Source organism: Microcaecilia unicolor, chromosome 3 (assembly GCF_901765095.1).
Source record: "Microcaecilia unicolor chromosome 3, aMicUni1.1, whole genome shotgun sequence".
Taxonomy (NCBI): domain Eukaryota; kingdom Metazoa; phylum Chordata; class Amphibia; order Gymnophiona; family Siphonopidae; genus Microcaecilia; species Microcaecilia unicolor.
The window spans coordinates 2,735,210-2,750,828 of NC_044033.1; the positions used below are offsets into that span (position 1 = coordinate 2,735,210).

Consider the following 15,619-nt stretch of genomic DNA (forward strand, 5'->3'; position numbering starts at 1 on the left):
AACTGTTTTTCCAGGGCATGTCTCTAGCATTGGGACAGAAGGAGTGGAGCAGAGGGGGAGCAGGACCCCACCATCAGAAGGAGAAATACAGGGAAGAACATAGGTCGCTGCTGCTGGGAAAGTTCCTGTGCAGGAGAAGCAGGGTGCCAGTAGACAGAAGGGGGAAGTCAGTGTAGGAAGGAGGTTCTTTAATCCAGTAGGAAGCTTCGGTGGCCTTTACACATTATTGGTATTAATAGGGCAATTGTGCATGAACTTTACTTTTTTTTTTTTTTTCATAGGCTGAAATGCGATGGTGGCTCAGACTCCCCAGACACAGATGAGGGGGATGAAGACAAAGATGGAGAGGAGGAGGATGAAGACTACGTCCCTGAGTGGCATGAGGAGTATGATGATGAGGACATTGATGACGATAACTTCTCATATGATGATGAATCTGAGAACCTAGATCAAGATGATTTTTTCTTTGATGATGATGATGGAGAGGCCTACGAATAGCTGACCTTCCCACTATGTTCAGTGCCATTTCTCTTTTGCTACCCAACCATCATGCCCACAAATTTCCATGCAGCGATGCCCATCTGGGCTTTGAGTGACTGTAATAGCATAACCATCCATTACCACCCTTCATCGCAGGTTCCAGGTGGGGGTGTTAGCTACCATCCCTAGTCGAGACACATTTCCTCTACAGTACATATCTGCTCCCCAGAGGCAATGTGTGTGAGGGCAGGTCTGACACTGCAATGCACCTGGACTTACCTGCAACAAACTGAACTTGCTGACTGTTCTCTGGTGCAGAGAAACTGACCAAGCATCAGTAGCCAGAAGGATCTTCTCTGATGACAGAAAATGTGTTAAAGTGAAGACTTGGAGCTATCAGCTGCCTCGTCTGAGGGAGCTAGGGTGTGTATGTCTCAGCAGAGTCCCAGTGTTAGGGATGAGGTGATGTGAGGGATCTTGAGGGCAGCAGGTCTTAGCACTGTCTCTAAACATGAAGAAACAGAGTGAGGGTTGTAGATGTCAGTTGTATAGGGGTGGGGGGAGGGTGGTATGAGGGATCTCAAAACCTTTAAGTCTGAGCATTGCCCCAGTGTGGGGGAGGAAGGATATAAAGGTGCTCAGAGCTGCAGGTCTCAGCTGTGCCTCAGGAGGCTCTGAAAAAGCTCACAGGCAGCATTTCTTAGGGTAAGAAGGGACAAGTATGACAATGCTGCTGTTTGTGATGATTGAGTGAAAAGGGATATGTAAGGAATAGGACCCCTCAGCATAAGGAGCTCTAGTGTGAGAAGGAAGATTGGGGGCTTGGAGGGAGTGCTGAAGCTGTGTCGGTCTGAAGAGGGGGCTATATAGATCTTGATGTGAATTGAAGGTTTGCAAGGGAGGATGGGGAGGAAGTGGGAATTGTGTCTCTCAGCATGAGCTGGGGGTCTGAGGGGAACACAAGAGCTTGGATATATTTGAGCTACTCCATGTATCAGACTTCCCAACAAATCTGGGGACTTTTAAGAAAGAGGGAAATAGAACGGGAGTAAAACAAAACAAAAAAAGCCAAAGTGGGGGTCCCCATTCTTCTGTCTTGGTTAGGGGTGCTGGATTTACCTCTACCAAATTCTGTGCACTTCGAGGTTCGTTTTCAGTCTCTCATTTTTTGCTGTATGTTGAGAATTTTGTGAGGTTTGTTAGCATGAAGCAAGGCCTACCATTTTGCACTGACGTGAGACTGTGTCCACGAAGGAAGCTATAGCTTTTGAAGAAAGACACAATAACAATGTACCTTAAGTTTAACAAATAAATCACTTTTCTTTGAAGAATAGAAATACTTTTGCTGTTGTGCTTCATTCCCCACCCCTTTGCTTGCTGATAAGACTGTCCAGAAAATGCATGGAAAGTAATAGCAAGAGAGCAGATGCCAGACGTCTCATCTGCCACTGCCAAGGAGTTCCGGAAGAATCAGCAACTGCTGTCATCTGTTTCTAGAGGGCAGTACTTACAGCAGAGGTTTTCAACCCAGTCCTCAGGGCACACCTAGCCTGTTGGGGTTTTCAGGATACCCTCATTGAATTCAATGGGCATATCCTGGAAATCTCGACTGGGTTGAAAACCTCTTACTTTACAGGGAAGTCTAATAATATGTGAGCAAGTATATTAACGGTAATAACGTCTTCTGTGACCCCCATTCTCTTCACAGCTCTTCTTTCTGTTGCTAGACAGACGCTGAAACCTGCGGGTAGTGCAGCAGTGAAGGGAAGCGGCTTGTAAAGTACTCTTGCAGGACTTTTTCAATCTCTTCTTCCTCCTGGTAATCTCTGACAAAAAAATGTTCCCCATTTTCTGCGCCTCGGACCATTGCTGACAAAACTGCAAGAAAAGGAGCATCAATGTACACATTTATAAAGTCCCAAAGCATTTGTTACGTGTATCAAATAAGTTCCAATAAATCTTATAGAAAATGAAGACAGTGGAAAAGAGGGAAAAAAGCATGATGCTTAAAGGATATAGACATTGACCAGGAGCAATGTCAAGGCCTGAGGACCAGGGAAGCCTGCACAAGGATTGAGAAATGAGGGAATGGACAAGGAGGTAAAAGGTTAGAGAAAGCTGAGGCCTGAGAACCTATGTACAAAATGATGACGCTGAATCCTCATTACTCAATGAGTTTCCTTACACCTGCATTCGGTTTTTCAAACCAAGCTTTGTTCAGGTTTATTTTCAGTGCAATATACAAACTTCACATGCCTGCCATCTGTAGCACAAGGCCCTTGATATGCAGCACTTTGCTGGTAGAGCTCCACTTCCATGAGTCTGCGATCATTTACCTACAATAGTGCAAACACCACTGCTCTTTTTTACCCTGTGCCAGGCAGAAGTACAAAGATTTGTACCTGCTTCAGCTGTGGGTGATATTGCCTCCAAGCTAAGCGATATTGCCGAAGGGCTGTCTGGTAAGCTTTGTCTCTCTGTGGAGGATACCAACACCCCTAATGGTGTGGATAAGATGAGGAGGAACCTAGTGAAGCTTGGAGAATGGTCCAGAATTTGGCAGCTAGGATTTAAGGCTCAAAAAATGCAGGTTCATGCATTTGGGCTATAAAAACTTGAGGGACCAGTAGAGTTTAGGGGGTGAAGTACTTCTGTGTATGAAACAGGAGCAGGACTTGGATGTGATCATATGTGATGATCGTAAGATGGCCATAGAGGTTGAAAAGGTAATGGCAAAACTTAGAAGGATGCTTGGGTGCATAGGGAGAGGAATGGACAGCAGGATAAATGAGGTGAGACCTCATTTGGAATATTGTGTACAATTCTGGAGACCACATCTTCAAAAAGATATAAACAGGATGGATTCGGTCCAGAGGGGATGGCTACTAAAATGGTCAACAGTTTTCATCATAAAGTGTATGGGGACATTGGAAGAAAGTGGGAGAGGGGGAGTGTAGCAGCATGAGCAATGGTGGGACCTGGTGCCTTGAAAAACAAAAGAACCCACAGCAAAAGTTAATCAAACATTTTTTTAAACAGTTTCAGAAAAGTTTTTGTGTGCTCAGAATGTGCCAAGGAGCTCACGGATTCACTGATCCGGTATGGGTTCAAAGACCCAATGATGGAAAACACTCGGCTGACTCAATCATTGCACTTTAAATAATATCAACATGTGACAGGGTAAACGTAATCTTCAAAAACATATTAGCTCCAATTATATTGCAATTGTAATTCCACATTCTTCGTTCATTTTGGAAAGTAACAAGCTTTGTTTGCTGTTCAAGTACTTGCCTGTCAGCGCAGTATAAATTGAGTAGCCCCCAGCATTTATATTTTTGGGTATCTGGTGCCTTAAAAACACAGCCACCAGAGGTTTTATTTTGAAATCTTTTTTATTTAGTTATACAAGCAAACTAGCATTATGCGTTCTAAATGCCTATGTAACTACAAATCTTACACACAGATTTATCCCTGCTCTAAAGAGGGAATAGATGTTGTGTGTATTTAACATAGAAAAATGTAGGCAGATAAAGACCATATGGCCTATCCAGTCTGCCCATCCCTATCACTCCCTTACAGATTCTATGTACTTGTCCCAAGCTCTCTCGAATTCAGATCCTGTTTTTGTCTCCACCACTTCCACTGGGAGGCTGTTCCATAAATTCATCACCCTTTCCGTGAAGAAGTATTTCTTGGGATACATCTGAATCTGTCCCGGAGGGGGTGCTGGGAGCCAGGTTTTTTTTTGTTTTGTTCCTCCTCCTCCTCCTCTCTCTCTTTCTTTCTTTGATGGTGAGAACCTGCGTTCGGGGAGCACTGAAGTTCTGGGGGGGGGGGGGGGGGGGGGGGGGGGGGGGGGGCTGCCTGGGACCCTTCTGCGGGACCCAGCTCAATTTTTGTCTAAATATTTTTATTTCTAATTTCTGATCCCTTGTTCTGTATTTGGTGAGGGTCTCTCAGTATGTTGATCAAGTCTGTACAGTGCTGTAATTTGCAGTCTCAGATACGTGTGAACTGGTCGCTGTTTTGTTGTCTTTTTTTTTTTCTTTTAAAGTTTGTTGCAGACGTGCATTTTTATGTAAAAGATAAAATAAGACACTGGATGCAAATGATTAAGACAAATTGGAGAGCTTCAGATCTAGAATAGCTATAGGAGATCCAGTAGTTTATTTTAGAGCCAGCTAGAGAATGACATAGGGACGGGAACAGAGCCGACGGGACGGAGACGGGGTGTGGACGGGGACAGATCCCACCAGGACAGGGCGGGATGGGGACGGAGCCCGTGTGTCCCCGTGTCATTTTCTACTTTGAAGTCTGTTAATGAACTGGCCTGTTGTTTATATTTGACACAGACAATATATATATTTTTTTTTTTTGGAAAAACAAGCAAACATGCTGGCCACAGCTAGCAAATTTTGCATGGGAGGGATCCTGTCCATCCTGCTACCAGCACATCTTCTAAGAAGACATCTTTTATTGCAGAAGGTACTGTGGAAGACAGGAGAGCCAGATTGAATCCTGAGATTGTCGATGACTTCTTATTCATCCATAGATTTTTATGTATTTATTTGTAGCATTTGTATCCCACATTTTCCCACCAATTTGCAGGCTCAATGTGGCTTACATTTGCTGTAATGGCGATTGCTATTTTCAGGTAGCAGAGTTACAAATGATATTGCGTTAAGGTGCTTACATACATGGTAGCAAACATGGAGCATAACATATATGGAATAGATCATGGTATATATATATAACAAGTGCATACATACATGGTAAGAGAAAATTTGTGGTAGTGCATGAAGGCTCCTGAGTAGTAGATTGGTTAGTAACATGCATTAAAAAACAGAACAGCTTGTATTTTGTACCCTGGACAATTTAACAGAGTGGATTAGGATTACTTGGGGTAGAGGGTGGTGGGAGGGTTATTATAGCTGCTAGTTATTATTATTGTTTTCTATTTGTAATTTATACACAACAGTTGCACAGCTTATTTTTCCTTTTTCTACTTTAATAAAAAGATTTAAATATAAAATCATAAGTGTTCAAGGCTTCTGCAGATGAGAGAGGAGGCAGAAAGGACAAGGGTTCGGGGGCTCCTCTATTTTCTGACCTGGGCTCTAGCACAGCTAACATCGATCCTGACCCTCGCTGTATAGCTGGTGGGGATCCCCAAGCATCCCCAGTTGTAGAATTCATCCAGAGACAGCCAGAACTCCCTTCTCCCAAGCTCTGCAGTCGACGACAGCATCCTTGAGCCACCGACAACTATACGTGCTTGGGGTGCCGGCATCAGTGGCTTAGGGACGATGCTGCTGCCTGCCAAGCTTGGTAAAAGGGAATTCTGGCCACCTTCAGAGAAAGTGTCATTTATATTTTGAGGTGGGGGTAGGGTGGGGCAGAGAAAATGTTGTACCCACCCACTCTGGGCTCAGACCCATCCAAAATTGGCTGTCTAGCTACGCCACTTGTTCAAGAGCGCAGAAAAGAGATGTGGACTGGGGGGGGGGATGCTGGAAATAGGGGATGGAAAAAAAACAAAGAACAGATGGTGACCATGGAAGGGAGAGAAGGGAAGAAATGGTGCCTCTGGAGAGGAGGAGATGGAGAAGGGAGGAGAATAGTGCCCATGGAAGGGAGGGGAAGGGAAGAGATGAAAATTAGATTTTAGAAGGAGAAAGAAAAATGGAAGAAAGTTCAATGTGAAAGATGGATCAAGGGCAAAAAGTGAAGAAGAAGAGAAAAAAAATAGTGAATAGATAGGAGGCGCTAGAAACCGAGTTCAGAGCACAAAACTGTGCTCGACAGGGAACGAGATAAGTAGAAAGGTAAAATCACCAGACAAAGATGAAATAAATGATTTTAAGTTCAGTAATTGAAATATGTCAACTTTGAGAATTTACATCTGTTATCTATATATTGCACTGTACAGAAGGAAATGTGAGGAGATGCTTTATGTGATTAATCGTTCAATTAAAAATGTTAATCGATGGACTGCCCTACTTTTAGCTTTACTTTAAAATTAATGTGAGCTGGCTGCACTTGGTTAGTAACATTGTAAATGATGCCAGATAAGGATCAACATACAGAACTGTTCTGTCCAAGGTCTCACAATCCTACTCACCTCGCCCAGATGTTGAACAGAAAAGGCACAAAACCATCTTTTTCATAGCCACAGCGTGTCCCAGCTCGTAGCCAACTCCCAATGAAGGCTGAGTTACTTCTGCCACCACCACTGCCAAAAAAGAAGCAGCACTGTGACATGGGGCCATGTATGGTTTAAAACAGTCTATTCAGCTTAACCACACCCTCTTCACACTTACATCATAGTAACATAGTAGATGACGGCAGAAAAAGACCTGCACGGTCCATCCAGTCTGCCCAACAAGATAAACTCATATTTGCTGCTTTTTGTGTATACCCTACTTTGATTTATACCTGTCCTCTTCAGGGCACAGATTGTATAAGTCTGCCCAGCACTATCCTCACCTCCCAACCACCAGCCCCTCCTCCCAACCACCGGCTCTGGCACAGACCGTATAAGTCTGCCCAGCACTATCCCCACCTCCCAACCACCGGCTCTGGCACAGACCGTATAAGTCTGCCCAGCACTATCCCCGCCTCCCAACCACCAGCCCTGCCTCCCAACCACCGGCTCTGGCACAGACCGTACAAGTCTGTCCAGCACTATCCTCGCCTCCCAACCATCAGCCCCTCCTCCCAACCACCGGGCTCTGGCACAGACCGTACAAGTCTGCCCAGCACTATCCCCACCTCCCAACCACCGGCTCTGGCACAGACCGTATAAGTCTGCCCAGCACTATCCCCGCCTCCCAACCACCGGCTCTGGCACAGACCGTACAAGTCTGTCCAGCACTATCCTCGCCTCCCAACCATCAGCCCCTCCTCCCAACCACCGGCTCTGGCACAGACCGTACAAGTCTGCCCAGCACTATCCCCACCTCCCAACCACCGGCTCTGGCACAGACCGTATAAGTCTGCCCAGCACTATCCCCGCCTCCCAACCACCAGCCCTGCCTCCCAACCACCGGCTCTGGCACAGACCGTACAAGTCTGTCCAGCACTATCCTCGCCTCCCAACCATCAGCCCCTCCTCCCAACCACCGGCTCTGGCACAGACCGTACAAGTCTGCCCAGCACTATCCCCACCTCCCAACCACCGGCTCTGGCACAGACCGTATAAGTCTGCCCAGCACTATCCCCGCCTCCCAACCACCAGCCCTGCCTCCCAACCACCGGCTCTGGCACAGACCGTACAAGTCTGTCCAGCACTATCCTCGCCTCCCAACCACCAGCCCCTCCTCCCAACCACCGGCTCTGGCACAGACCGTACAAGTCTGCCCAGCACTATCCCCGCCTCCCAACCACCAGCCCCGCCTCCCAACCACCGGCTCTGGCACAGACCGTATAAGTCTGCCCAGCACTATCCTAACCTCCCAACCACCAGCCCTGCCTCCCAACCACCGGCTCTGGCACAGACCGTACAAGTCTGTCCAGCACTATCCTCGCCTCCCAACCATCAGCCCCTCCTCCCAACCACCGGCTCTGGCACAGACCGTACAAGTCTGCCCAGCACTATCCCCGCCTCCCAACCACCAGCCCCGCCTCCCAACCACCGGCTCTGGCACAGACCGTATAAGTCTGCCCAGCACTAACCCCACCTCCCAACCACCAGCCCCTCCTCCCAACCACCGGCTCTGGCACAGACCGTATAAGTCTGCCCAGCACTATCCCCACCTCCCAACCACCGGCTCTGGCACAGACCGTATAAGTCTGCCCAGCACTATCCCCGCCTCCCAACCACCAGCCCTGCCTCCCAACCACCGGCTCTGGCACAGACCGTACAAGTCTGTCCAGCACTATCCTCGCCTCCCAACCATCAGCCCCTCCTCCCAACCACCGGCTCTGGCACAGACCGTACAAGTCTGCCCAGCACTATCCCCACCTCCCAACCACCGGCTCTGGCACAGACCGTATAAGTCTGCCCAGCACTATCCCCGCCTCCCAACCACCAGCCCTGCCTCCCAACCACCGGCTCTGGCACAGACCGTACAAGTCTGTCCAGCACTATCCTCGCCTCCCAACCATCAGCCCCTCCTCCCAACCACCGGCTCTGGCACAGACCGTATAAGTCTGCCCAGCACTATCCCCGCCTCCCAACCACCAGCCCCCCCTCCCAACCACCGGCTCTGGCACAGACCGTATAAGTCTGCCCAGCACTATCCTAACCTCCCAACCACCAGCCCTGCCTCCCAACCACCGGCTCTGGCACAGACCGTACAAGTCTGTCCAGCACTAACCCCACCTCCCAACCACCAGCCCCGCCTCCTACCACCGGCTCTGGCACAGACCGTATGTCTGCCCAGCACTATCCCTGCCTCCCACCACCGGCTCTGGCACAGACCGTATAAGTCTGCCCAGCACTATCCTAACCTCCCAACCACCAGCCCTGCCTCCCAACCACCGGCTCTGGCACAGACCGTACAAGTCTGTCCAGCACTAACCCCACCTCCCAACCACCAGCCCCGCCTCCTACCACCGGCTCTGGCACAGACCGTATGTCTGCCCAGCACTATCCCTGCCTCCCACCACCGGCTCTGGCACAGACCGTATAAGTCTGCCCAGCACTATCCCTGCCTCCCAACCACCAGTCCCGCTTCCCACCACCGGCTCTGGCACAGACCGTATAAGTCTGCCCAGCACTATCCCCGCCTCCCAACCACCTGCCCCTCCTCCCAACTACCGGCTCTGGCACAGACCGTATAAGTCTGCCCAGCACTATCCTCACCTCTCAACCACCAGCCCTGCCTCCCAACCACCGGCTCTGGTACAGACCGTACAAGTCTGTCCAGCACTATCCCCGCCTCCCAAACACCAGTCCCACTGCCCACCAGCGGTCTGGCACAGACCGTACAAGTCTGTCCAGCACTATCCCTGCCTTCCAACCACCAGCCCCGCCTCCCGATCCTGACTTAAGCTCCTGAGGATCCATTCCTTCGGCACAGGATTCCTTTATGCTTATCCCACGCATGTTTGAATTCCGTTACCGTTTTCATTTCCACCACCTCCCGCGGGAGGGCATTCCAAGCATCCACCACTCTCTCCGTGAAAAAATATTTCCTGACATTTTTCTTGAGTCTGCCCCCCTTCAATCTCATTTCATGTCCTCTCGTTCTACCACCTTCCCATCTCCGGAAAAGGTTCGTTTGCGGATTAATACCTTTCAAATATTTGAACGTCTGTATCATATCACCCCTGTTTCTCCTTTCCTCCAGAGTATACATGTTTAGTTCAGCATGTATCATGCTTCCACATTCACCCCCTTCCACACATGTCCCCTCCAGATGTTCCCCATACTTGCATCCTTTCCTACCATTAAACTCTTCTATAGTTCTAGTTGGCATAGCCACCAATCATATTTAATTCTTCTAATGGTGAAATGTCTTCTTACCAGCTACTTTCCTTTCCTTCAGTCATGCTAGACCAGTCCATACAAGTGGGTTGTGCTCCCCACCCAGCAGACAGAGAATACTGGCTTTGAATTGTCCTCAGCAAGATAAGACATGGTGCAGTCCTGGAACTTACTACTATATTATTCACAAATCAGAACTGGAAGACAGAATGCCTGTGAGGGAAGTTGTGGGACCGTTAGATCATGAAGGAGCAAAAGGGACGGTCAGGGAGGACAAGGCCATAGCGGAGAGATTGAATTAATTCTTTGCCTCAGTCTTTACAGAACATGATGTAAGAGATCTACCTGTACTGGAAAAGGTTTTCAAGAGTGACAATGCGGAGGAACTGAAAGAAATCTCGGTGAACCTGGAAGATGTTGTATAATTATAGTACAGCAAGAGGCCCTCACTGGATGCCCACCGGAAGGGGGGAAGGCCAGATTTTAGGACTCAGGCTGTAAAAATACCAGCTAGGTTTAAAAATCTATGACTGGCTGAGCAAGGACTTGTTTTTCCTGCAAGTTAATATGCGTTCTAGTTTAAGATCTATCCACTGGAATAGTGGTGGGCCAAGCTACATAGCATTGTACAGCTGAAAAGCACTGACTGGGCCTGATAAACTACTAATGGCTTTATAGATGAGTCTTAACAAAATCAGGTACAAATTGAATGTAGCACTTATTAAAATGGAGTTTGTCTTTCTATAAGATGAAACTGAGATCATAAGATGATAAAAAAAGAGGAAGTGAAACTGATATGCTAAAAATAAGATGTTCTGGCAGAAGAGAAAACATGTTGACAAAAGAGGAAATTGCGAAATAACTTGCAATAGCTAGAACGGAAGGAGTTGGGTACAGATGTACATCTGGCCGGATACGAAAGTATGATCTCAGAAATTGAGAAATATTAGAAAAAATGTACCTCACAATAGACTTGTATTGGGACTTGGGGCTATAAAAGGGATAAGATTTTGAGAGAAAGTTGGAGTCCTCCCCAACGCTTCTTCTCGGACGGCAGGGCCCTGTGCTGTTGAACCCAGAATCTGTTTGATGTCTGTACTTTGAAAACTTGGTAAGAATAAAGTCTTCTTTCTGAAATCTATCTCTGTCTTTATTTCCAATAATTCTTTACCTGTCATTCTAACTACAAACTAAGCCACACACATAACTAACACTCTATGTCTATATAAATTACTGTGGCATTTTAATAGAATACATGCAACTACATAGATGACCAAGGATTCACTTAGATCCTGATAGACAGAAGGCCATGGTCATGGACATTATCCTAGACTTACGCCTTCTGGTATCTACACAACACAGATATCACTGGGATGGAATATCAAAAGGATTTAGGCAGGCGGCCCAACACATAGTGGAAGTGCAGACCCTTTGTCCCTGGAGAAGGGTATTCCTGGGGCGCAATGAGGGCCTTTAAAATTTACAATGTACTGAGCCAAATTGAAAATCACCTGGACCAGATGGCATACACCTCAGGGTACTGAAAGAACTCACATGAAATTGCTGATCTGTTGTTAGTGATTTGTAACCTGTCATCAAAATCGTCCGTAGTACCTGAAGATTTGGAGGGTGGCCAACGTAACGCCAATTTTTAAAAAGGGTTCCGGGATGATCCGGGAAATTACAGACCAGTAAGCCTGACTTCAGTGCCAGGGAAAATAGTGAAAGATATTATAAAGAATAAAATTACAGAGTACATAGACAAACATGGTTTAATGGGACAGAGTCAGCATGGGTTCAGCCAAGGGAAGTCTTGCCTTAAAGGTGTGAATAAACATGTGGATAAAGGTAAGCTGGTTGATACAGTGTATCTAGTGTATATAGGGCACTCCCTTCTTGCCTCTAAAAGGGAGCTGAACAGAAGAGACTAGAAAAAAAAGCAAGGCCTTCTGGCAAAGGAAAAATACTTTAGAGTTCAGTTTTTCTCTTTTATAATAATGCTAAAATGTATTAGCGTAAATGGTTACTATAAAAATTCTTTTATCCCAGTATTACAGAAAATGAATTCTTATTTATATCAGTCCAAATTTAAGTATAAGGAAATTATAATCTCTCTCTCTCTGTTTTCCCTTTGGAAGCTGTCAGATTCTGACCTAGTACAAGATGTGCTTAAGCAGAATACTGAAGCTTAATTTTGTCCAATCACTTAATGCCTTATATTTTCTCTCTTACTTATCTGGTTTCTTCAACTCTGACCTCTAAGGTCACCTTTCATAATTCGGTTTCTTTGGTATTTTTCTCAAATATTCATCATTTGCCCTTTGTAACGAATACCTATCACTCATTGTGGTCCTTCACAATGGAGTAGAGGAGTGGCCTAGTGGTTAGGGTGGTGGACTTTGGTCCTGAGGAACTGAGTTCGATTCCCAGCACAGGCAGCTCCTTGTGACTCTGGGCAAGTCACTTAACCCTCCATTGCCTGCCGCATTGAGCCTGCCATGAGTGGGAAAATGCGCGGGGTACAAATGTAACAAAAAAAAATGTTCCTGTGTCATTATGTACAAAGCCTGTTTGAAATAAACAGACACTTGTTAAAGTTTATAGCCCATTACTAGGGCTAAGCAAGCCTGTCTATGGTCTGTTAGAAAACCAAGACACAAGCTAGCTAAATGCCCTACTAAATCAGAAAAAGGAATGTTATACAAAGCTGACTGATCTGAAAAAACAAACAGCTCTATACACTAGATTTTCAGAAAGCTTTTGACAAAGTTCCTCACGAGAGACTCCTGAGAAAATTTGAGTTATGGGATAGGAGGCAATGTCCTTCTGTGGGTTAGGAATTGGTTATTGGACAGAAAACAGAGGGTAGGATTAAATGGCCATTTCTCTCAATGGAGGAGGATGAATAGTGGAGTGCCGCAGGGATCTGTACTGAGACCAGTGCTATTTAACATATTTATAAATGATCTGGAAATTGGAATGATGGGTGAGGTGCTTAAATTTGCAGATGACACACAACAATTTTAGGTTGTCAAACACATGCGGATTGTGAAAAATTGCAGGAAGACCTTAGGAAACTGGATGATTGGGCATCCAAATGGTAGATGAAATTTAATGTGGACAAATGCAAAGTGATGCATGTTGGAAGGAATGATCTAAATCATAGTTACCTGATGCTAAGGTCCACCTTAGGAGTCAGCATTTAAGAAAAAGATATAGGTGTTATTGTAGAGAATACGCTGAAATCTTCTGCCCAGTGTGCGGTGGCAGACAAAAAAAGCAAACAGGATGCTAGGAATTATTAGAAAAGGGATGCAAAATAAGACCAAGAAAATTATAATGCCTCTGTATCGCTCCATGGTGTGACCTCACCTTGAGTATTGCGTTCAATTCTGGTCGCCATATCTCAAAAAAGACATAGCGGAATTAGAAAAAGTTCATAGAAGAGCAACCAAAATGATAAAGGTGATGGAACTCCTCCCCATATAAGGAAAGACTACAGAAGTTATGGTTCTTCAACTTGGAAAAGAGATGGTTGATGGGGGGATATGACTGAGGTCTATAAAATCCTGAGTGTACTTTCAAAAAGTCCGACGGACTTTGTGATTCAGTTGAGTGGCAAAAAGATCTACCAAGTAGGTGTCCCACACTCAGAAGATCTTGCAGGCAGTTCCCATGTTGTGACCACTCATGTGGTTGCATAACCCTGCTCTGCCTGTCAGCCAGACTGTTGTTTTTTGCCCACTAGATAAGTGGCCTGAAGGAACATGCCATGCTGGCGAGCCTAGCGCGTGATCTGGTGCCCCCCTGTTTGTTTGTGTAATACATTGCAACCTGGTTGTCTGTCTGAATGAGCACAATTTCGTTGGACAGCTGATCTCTGAAAGCCTTTAAACCTCAAGAAGATGGAGGTCACGTGGTACTATGGAAGAGAGCGGTCGCTGAAAAGCGGGGCTCCCACACTTCCAGATTTACTTATCTGCAAATTACGGCACCTGCTAAACGCTTTGCAAATATACCCACCTCGGGGCAAACCGGAAAGGAGAGCGAGGAAAACACGATTTCTTAATCGATTGTCTGTAGCGGAATGGCCTCCAGACTTCAGAAAAAAGAAAAAGACAAAAACAAGGCCACAGATTCTAAGATGGCGGACAGCCCACCAATGCAAGGCTCCCCAATTTGTGCTGCTTGGACCGCTGAGATTACAGCCGAAGTGACGGCAGCGGTGGAAGCTGCGCTAGATAAAAAATTGCAGGCTCTGTATGACAGAGCCGAAGCGGCACACGAAAGACTAGATGGCTTCCACCTAGATTTAGATAATCTTCAACAGCGAGTCAGTGATGTCGAGGATCGTATGCAGGAGATGGAGGAGCCTAGAGCACCAACGCAGAAGAAACTGAAAGAACTAGAGCAAAAGTTAGACGACTTAGAAAATCGAGCGAGGAGAAATAACCTGAGACTTGTCGGACTGCCTGAGAGCTTGAAAGATGCGGAACTAGTAAGCTTCTTGGAGCGTTGGTTCACGGAGACATTACAATTGAACAACTTACCAGACCCTCTGCGTATTGAGCGTGCCCATAGAATTGGGCCTCGTCGCCAGCCAAATGAGAAACCTAGAGTGGTCATTTTGAAACTCCTACAATATGGTCAGAAGCAAGCGATTCTGAGGGCAATTCGGGCAGGACAGACATTGCATTATGAGAGCCGGAAAATCTTGTGCTTTCAGGATTATTCAAATAGCGTGGCAATGGCGAGGCGTGCCTTTGCACAAGTATGTGCTAAACTATATGAACGTAAAATAAAGTTCTTTTTGCTTTACCCTGCTAAACTGAGGATTTATCATGATGGCGGAGAAAAAAGTTATGAGACAGCGGAGGCCGCGAAAGACTTCTTGAAAACGTTTCCAGCTAGAGCAATGGAGTGAGGCAGCACATGGCCACTGATAAAATGGCGGGAGGATATATTTGCTGCAAAAATGGACACTTTTCTATGGCGATCCAAAGAAGGAAGCTGAATGTCTGTAGAGATTTTGAGCGGCATACTGGATAAATACCAATAACTAATCTTACAAACGCAGAGCTTGTTGTTTTTGCCAGAGATAAAATAGTTGAAGCACTTCTATATGAGGAGAAAGATTTGAGACAAGCTGCATAAAAATGATGGAGCACAACAGCTGCGATGAGCAGATGGTCTCAAATAGTATACATGGAGATGGCAGATGATAGACTTTGTTTATGAACGCTGGAGATAAGACATACTGTAAGATAGTTGACATCCTTGAAAACTTGTCTAGGGTATATATTGTTTGTATGGGGAATATGGGAAATACATGAGAAAGGTGTAAAAATGGGCATTTAGAACATAAGGGGGTCTGTAATAGAATAAAAAAAGGGGAAGTGGGGTACCCAAGCGTGACTGGTTCTCTTTAGAACCACATGGGGGAATTGGAGATGGGGGGTTTAAGGGGCAGGGAGATAAGGGGGAGGGGGGAGGAGGGAGGGGCTTTGCAAGGGTACAGCAGAGAAGGGGGGGAGGGTGGCTGGAACTGACAGAAGAAGTAATTTTGGTTGACACATACATGACTAAAGGAGATGACAGATCACAGAGCACTAACCAAGGGAGGGGTAAGCTGGGATACCCCTTCTTTGACAAAGATTCATATATCTATGGAATTAAATCTAATGGGATTACCTAGATATAGATAAACTT

The 15,619-nt window shown here is 46.2% G+C and overlaps 2 protein-coding genes across 2 annotated transcripts in view; one reads left to right on the top strand and one right to left on the bottom strand.

Moving 5' to 3' along the window:
* The window catches only part of CUL9 (cullin 9), a 308,998-nt gene extending 307,322 nt beyond the window's left edge, over positions 1–1,676 (top strand). Inside the window, exon 41 of the mRNA XM_030195702.1 lies at positions 282–1,676. Coding sequence (XP_030051562.1) covers positions 282–498 — 217 coding nt within the window. The 3' untranslated portion in view covers positions 499–1,676. The remainder of the gene's footprint in view (positions 1–281) is intronic.
* Positions 1,677–1,775: 99 nt separating this feature from the next.
* Positions 1,776–15,619, bottom strand: part of DNPH1 (2'-deoxynucleoside 5'-phosphate N-hydrolase 1) — a 55,353-nt gene continuing 41,509 nt past the window's right edge. Inside the window, exons 3-4 of the mRNA XM_030195703.1 lie at positions 6,602–6,712; positions 1,776–2,358 (exon numbers count right to left, since the gene is read on the bottom strand). Of these exons, the coding sequence (XP_030051563.1) occupies positions 2,204–2,358; positions 6,602–6,712 (266 nt within the window). The 3' untranslated portion in view covers positions 1,776–2,203. The remainder of the gene's footprint in view (positions 2,359–6,601; positions 6,713–15,619) is intronic.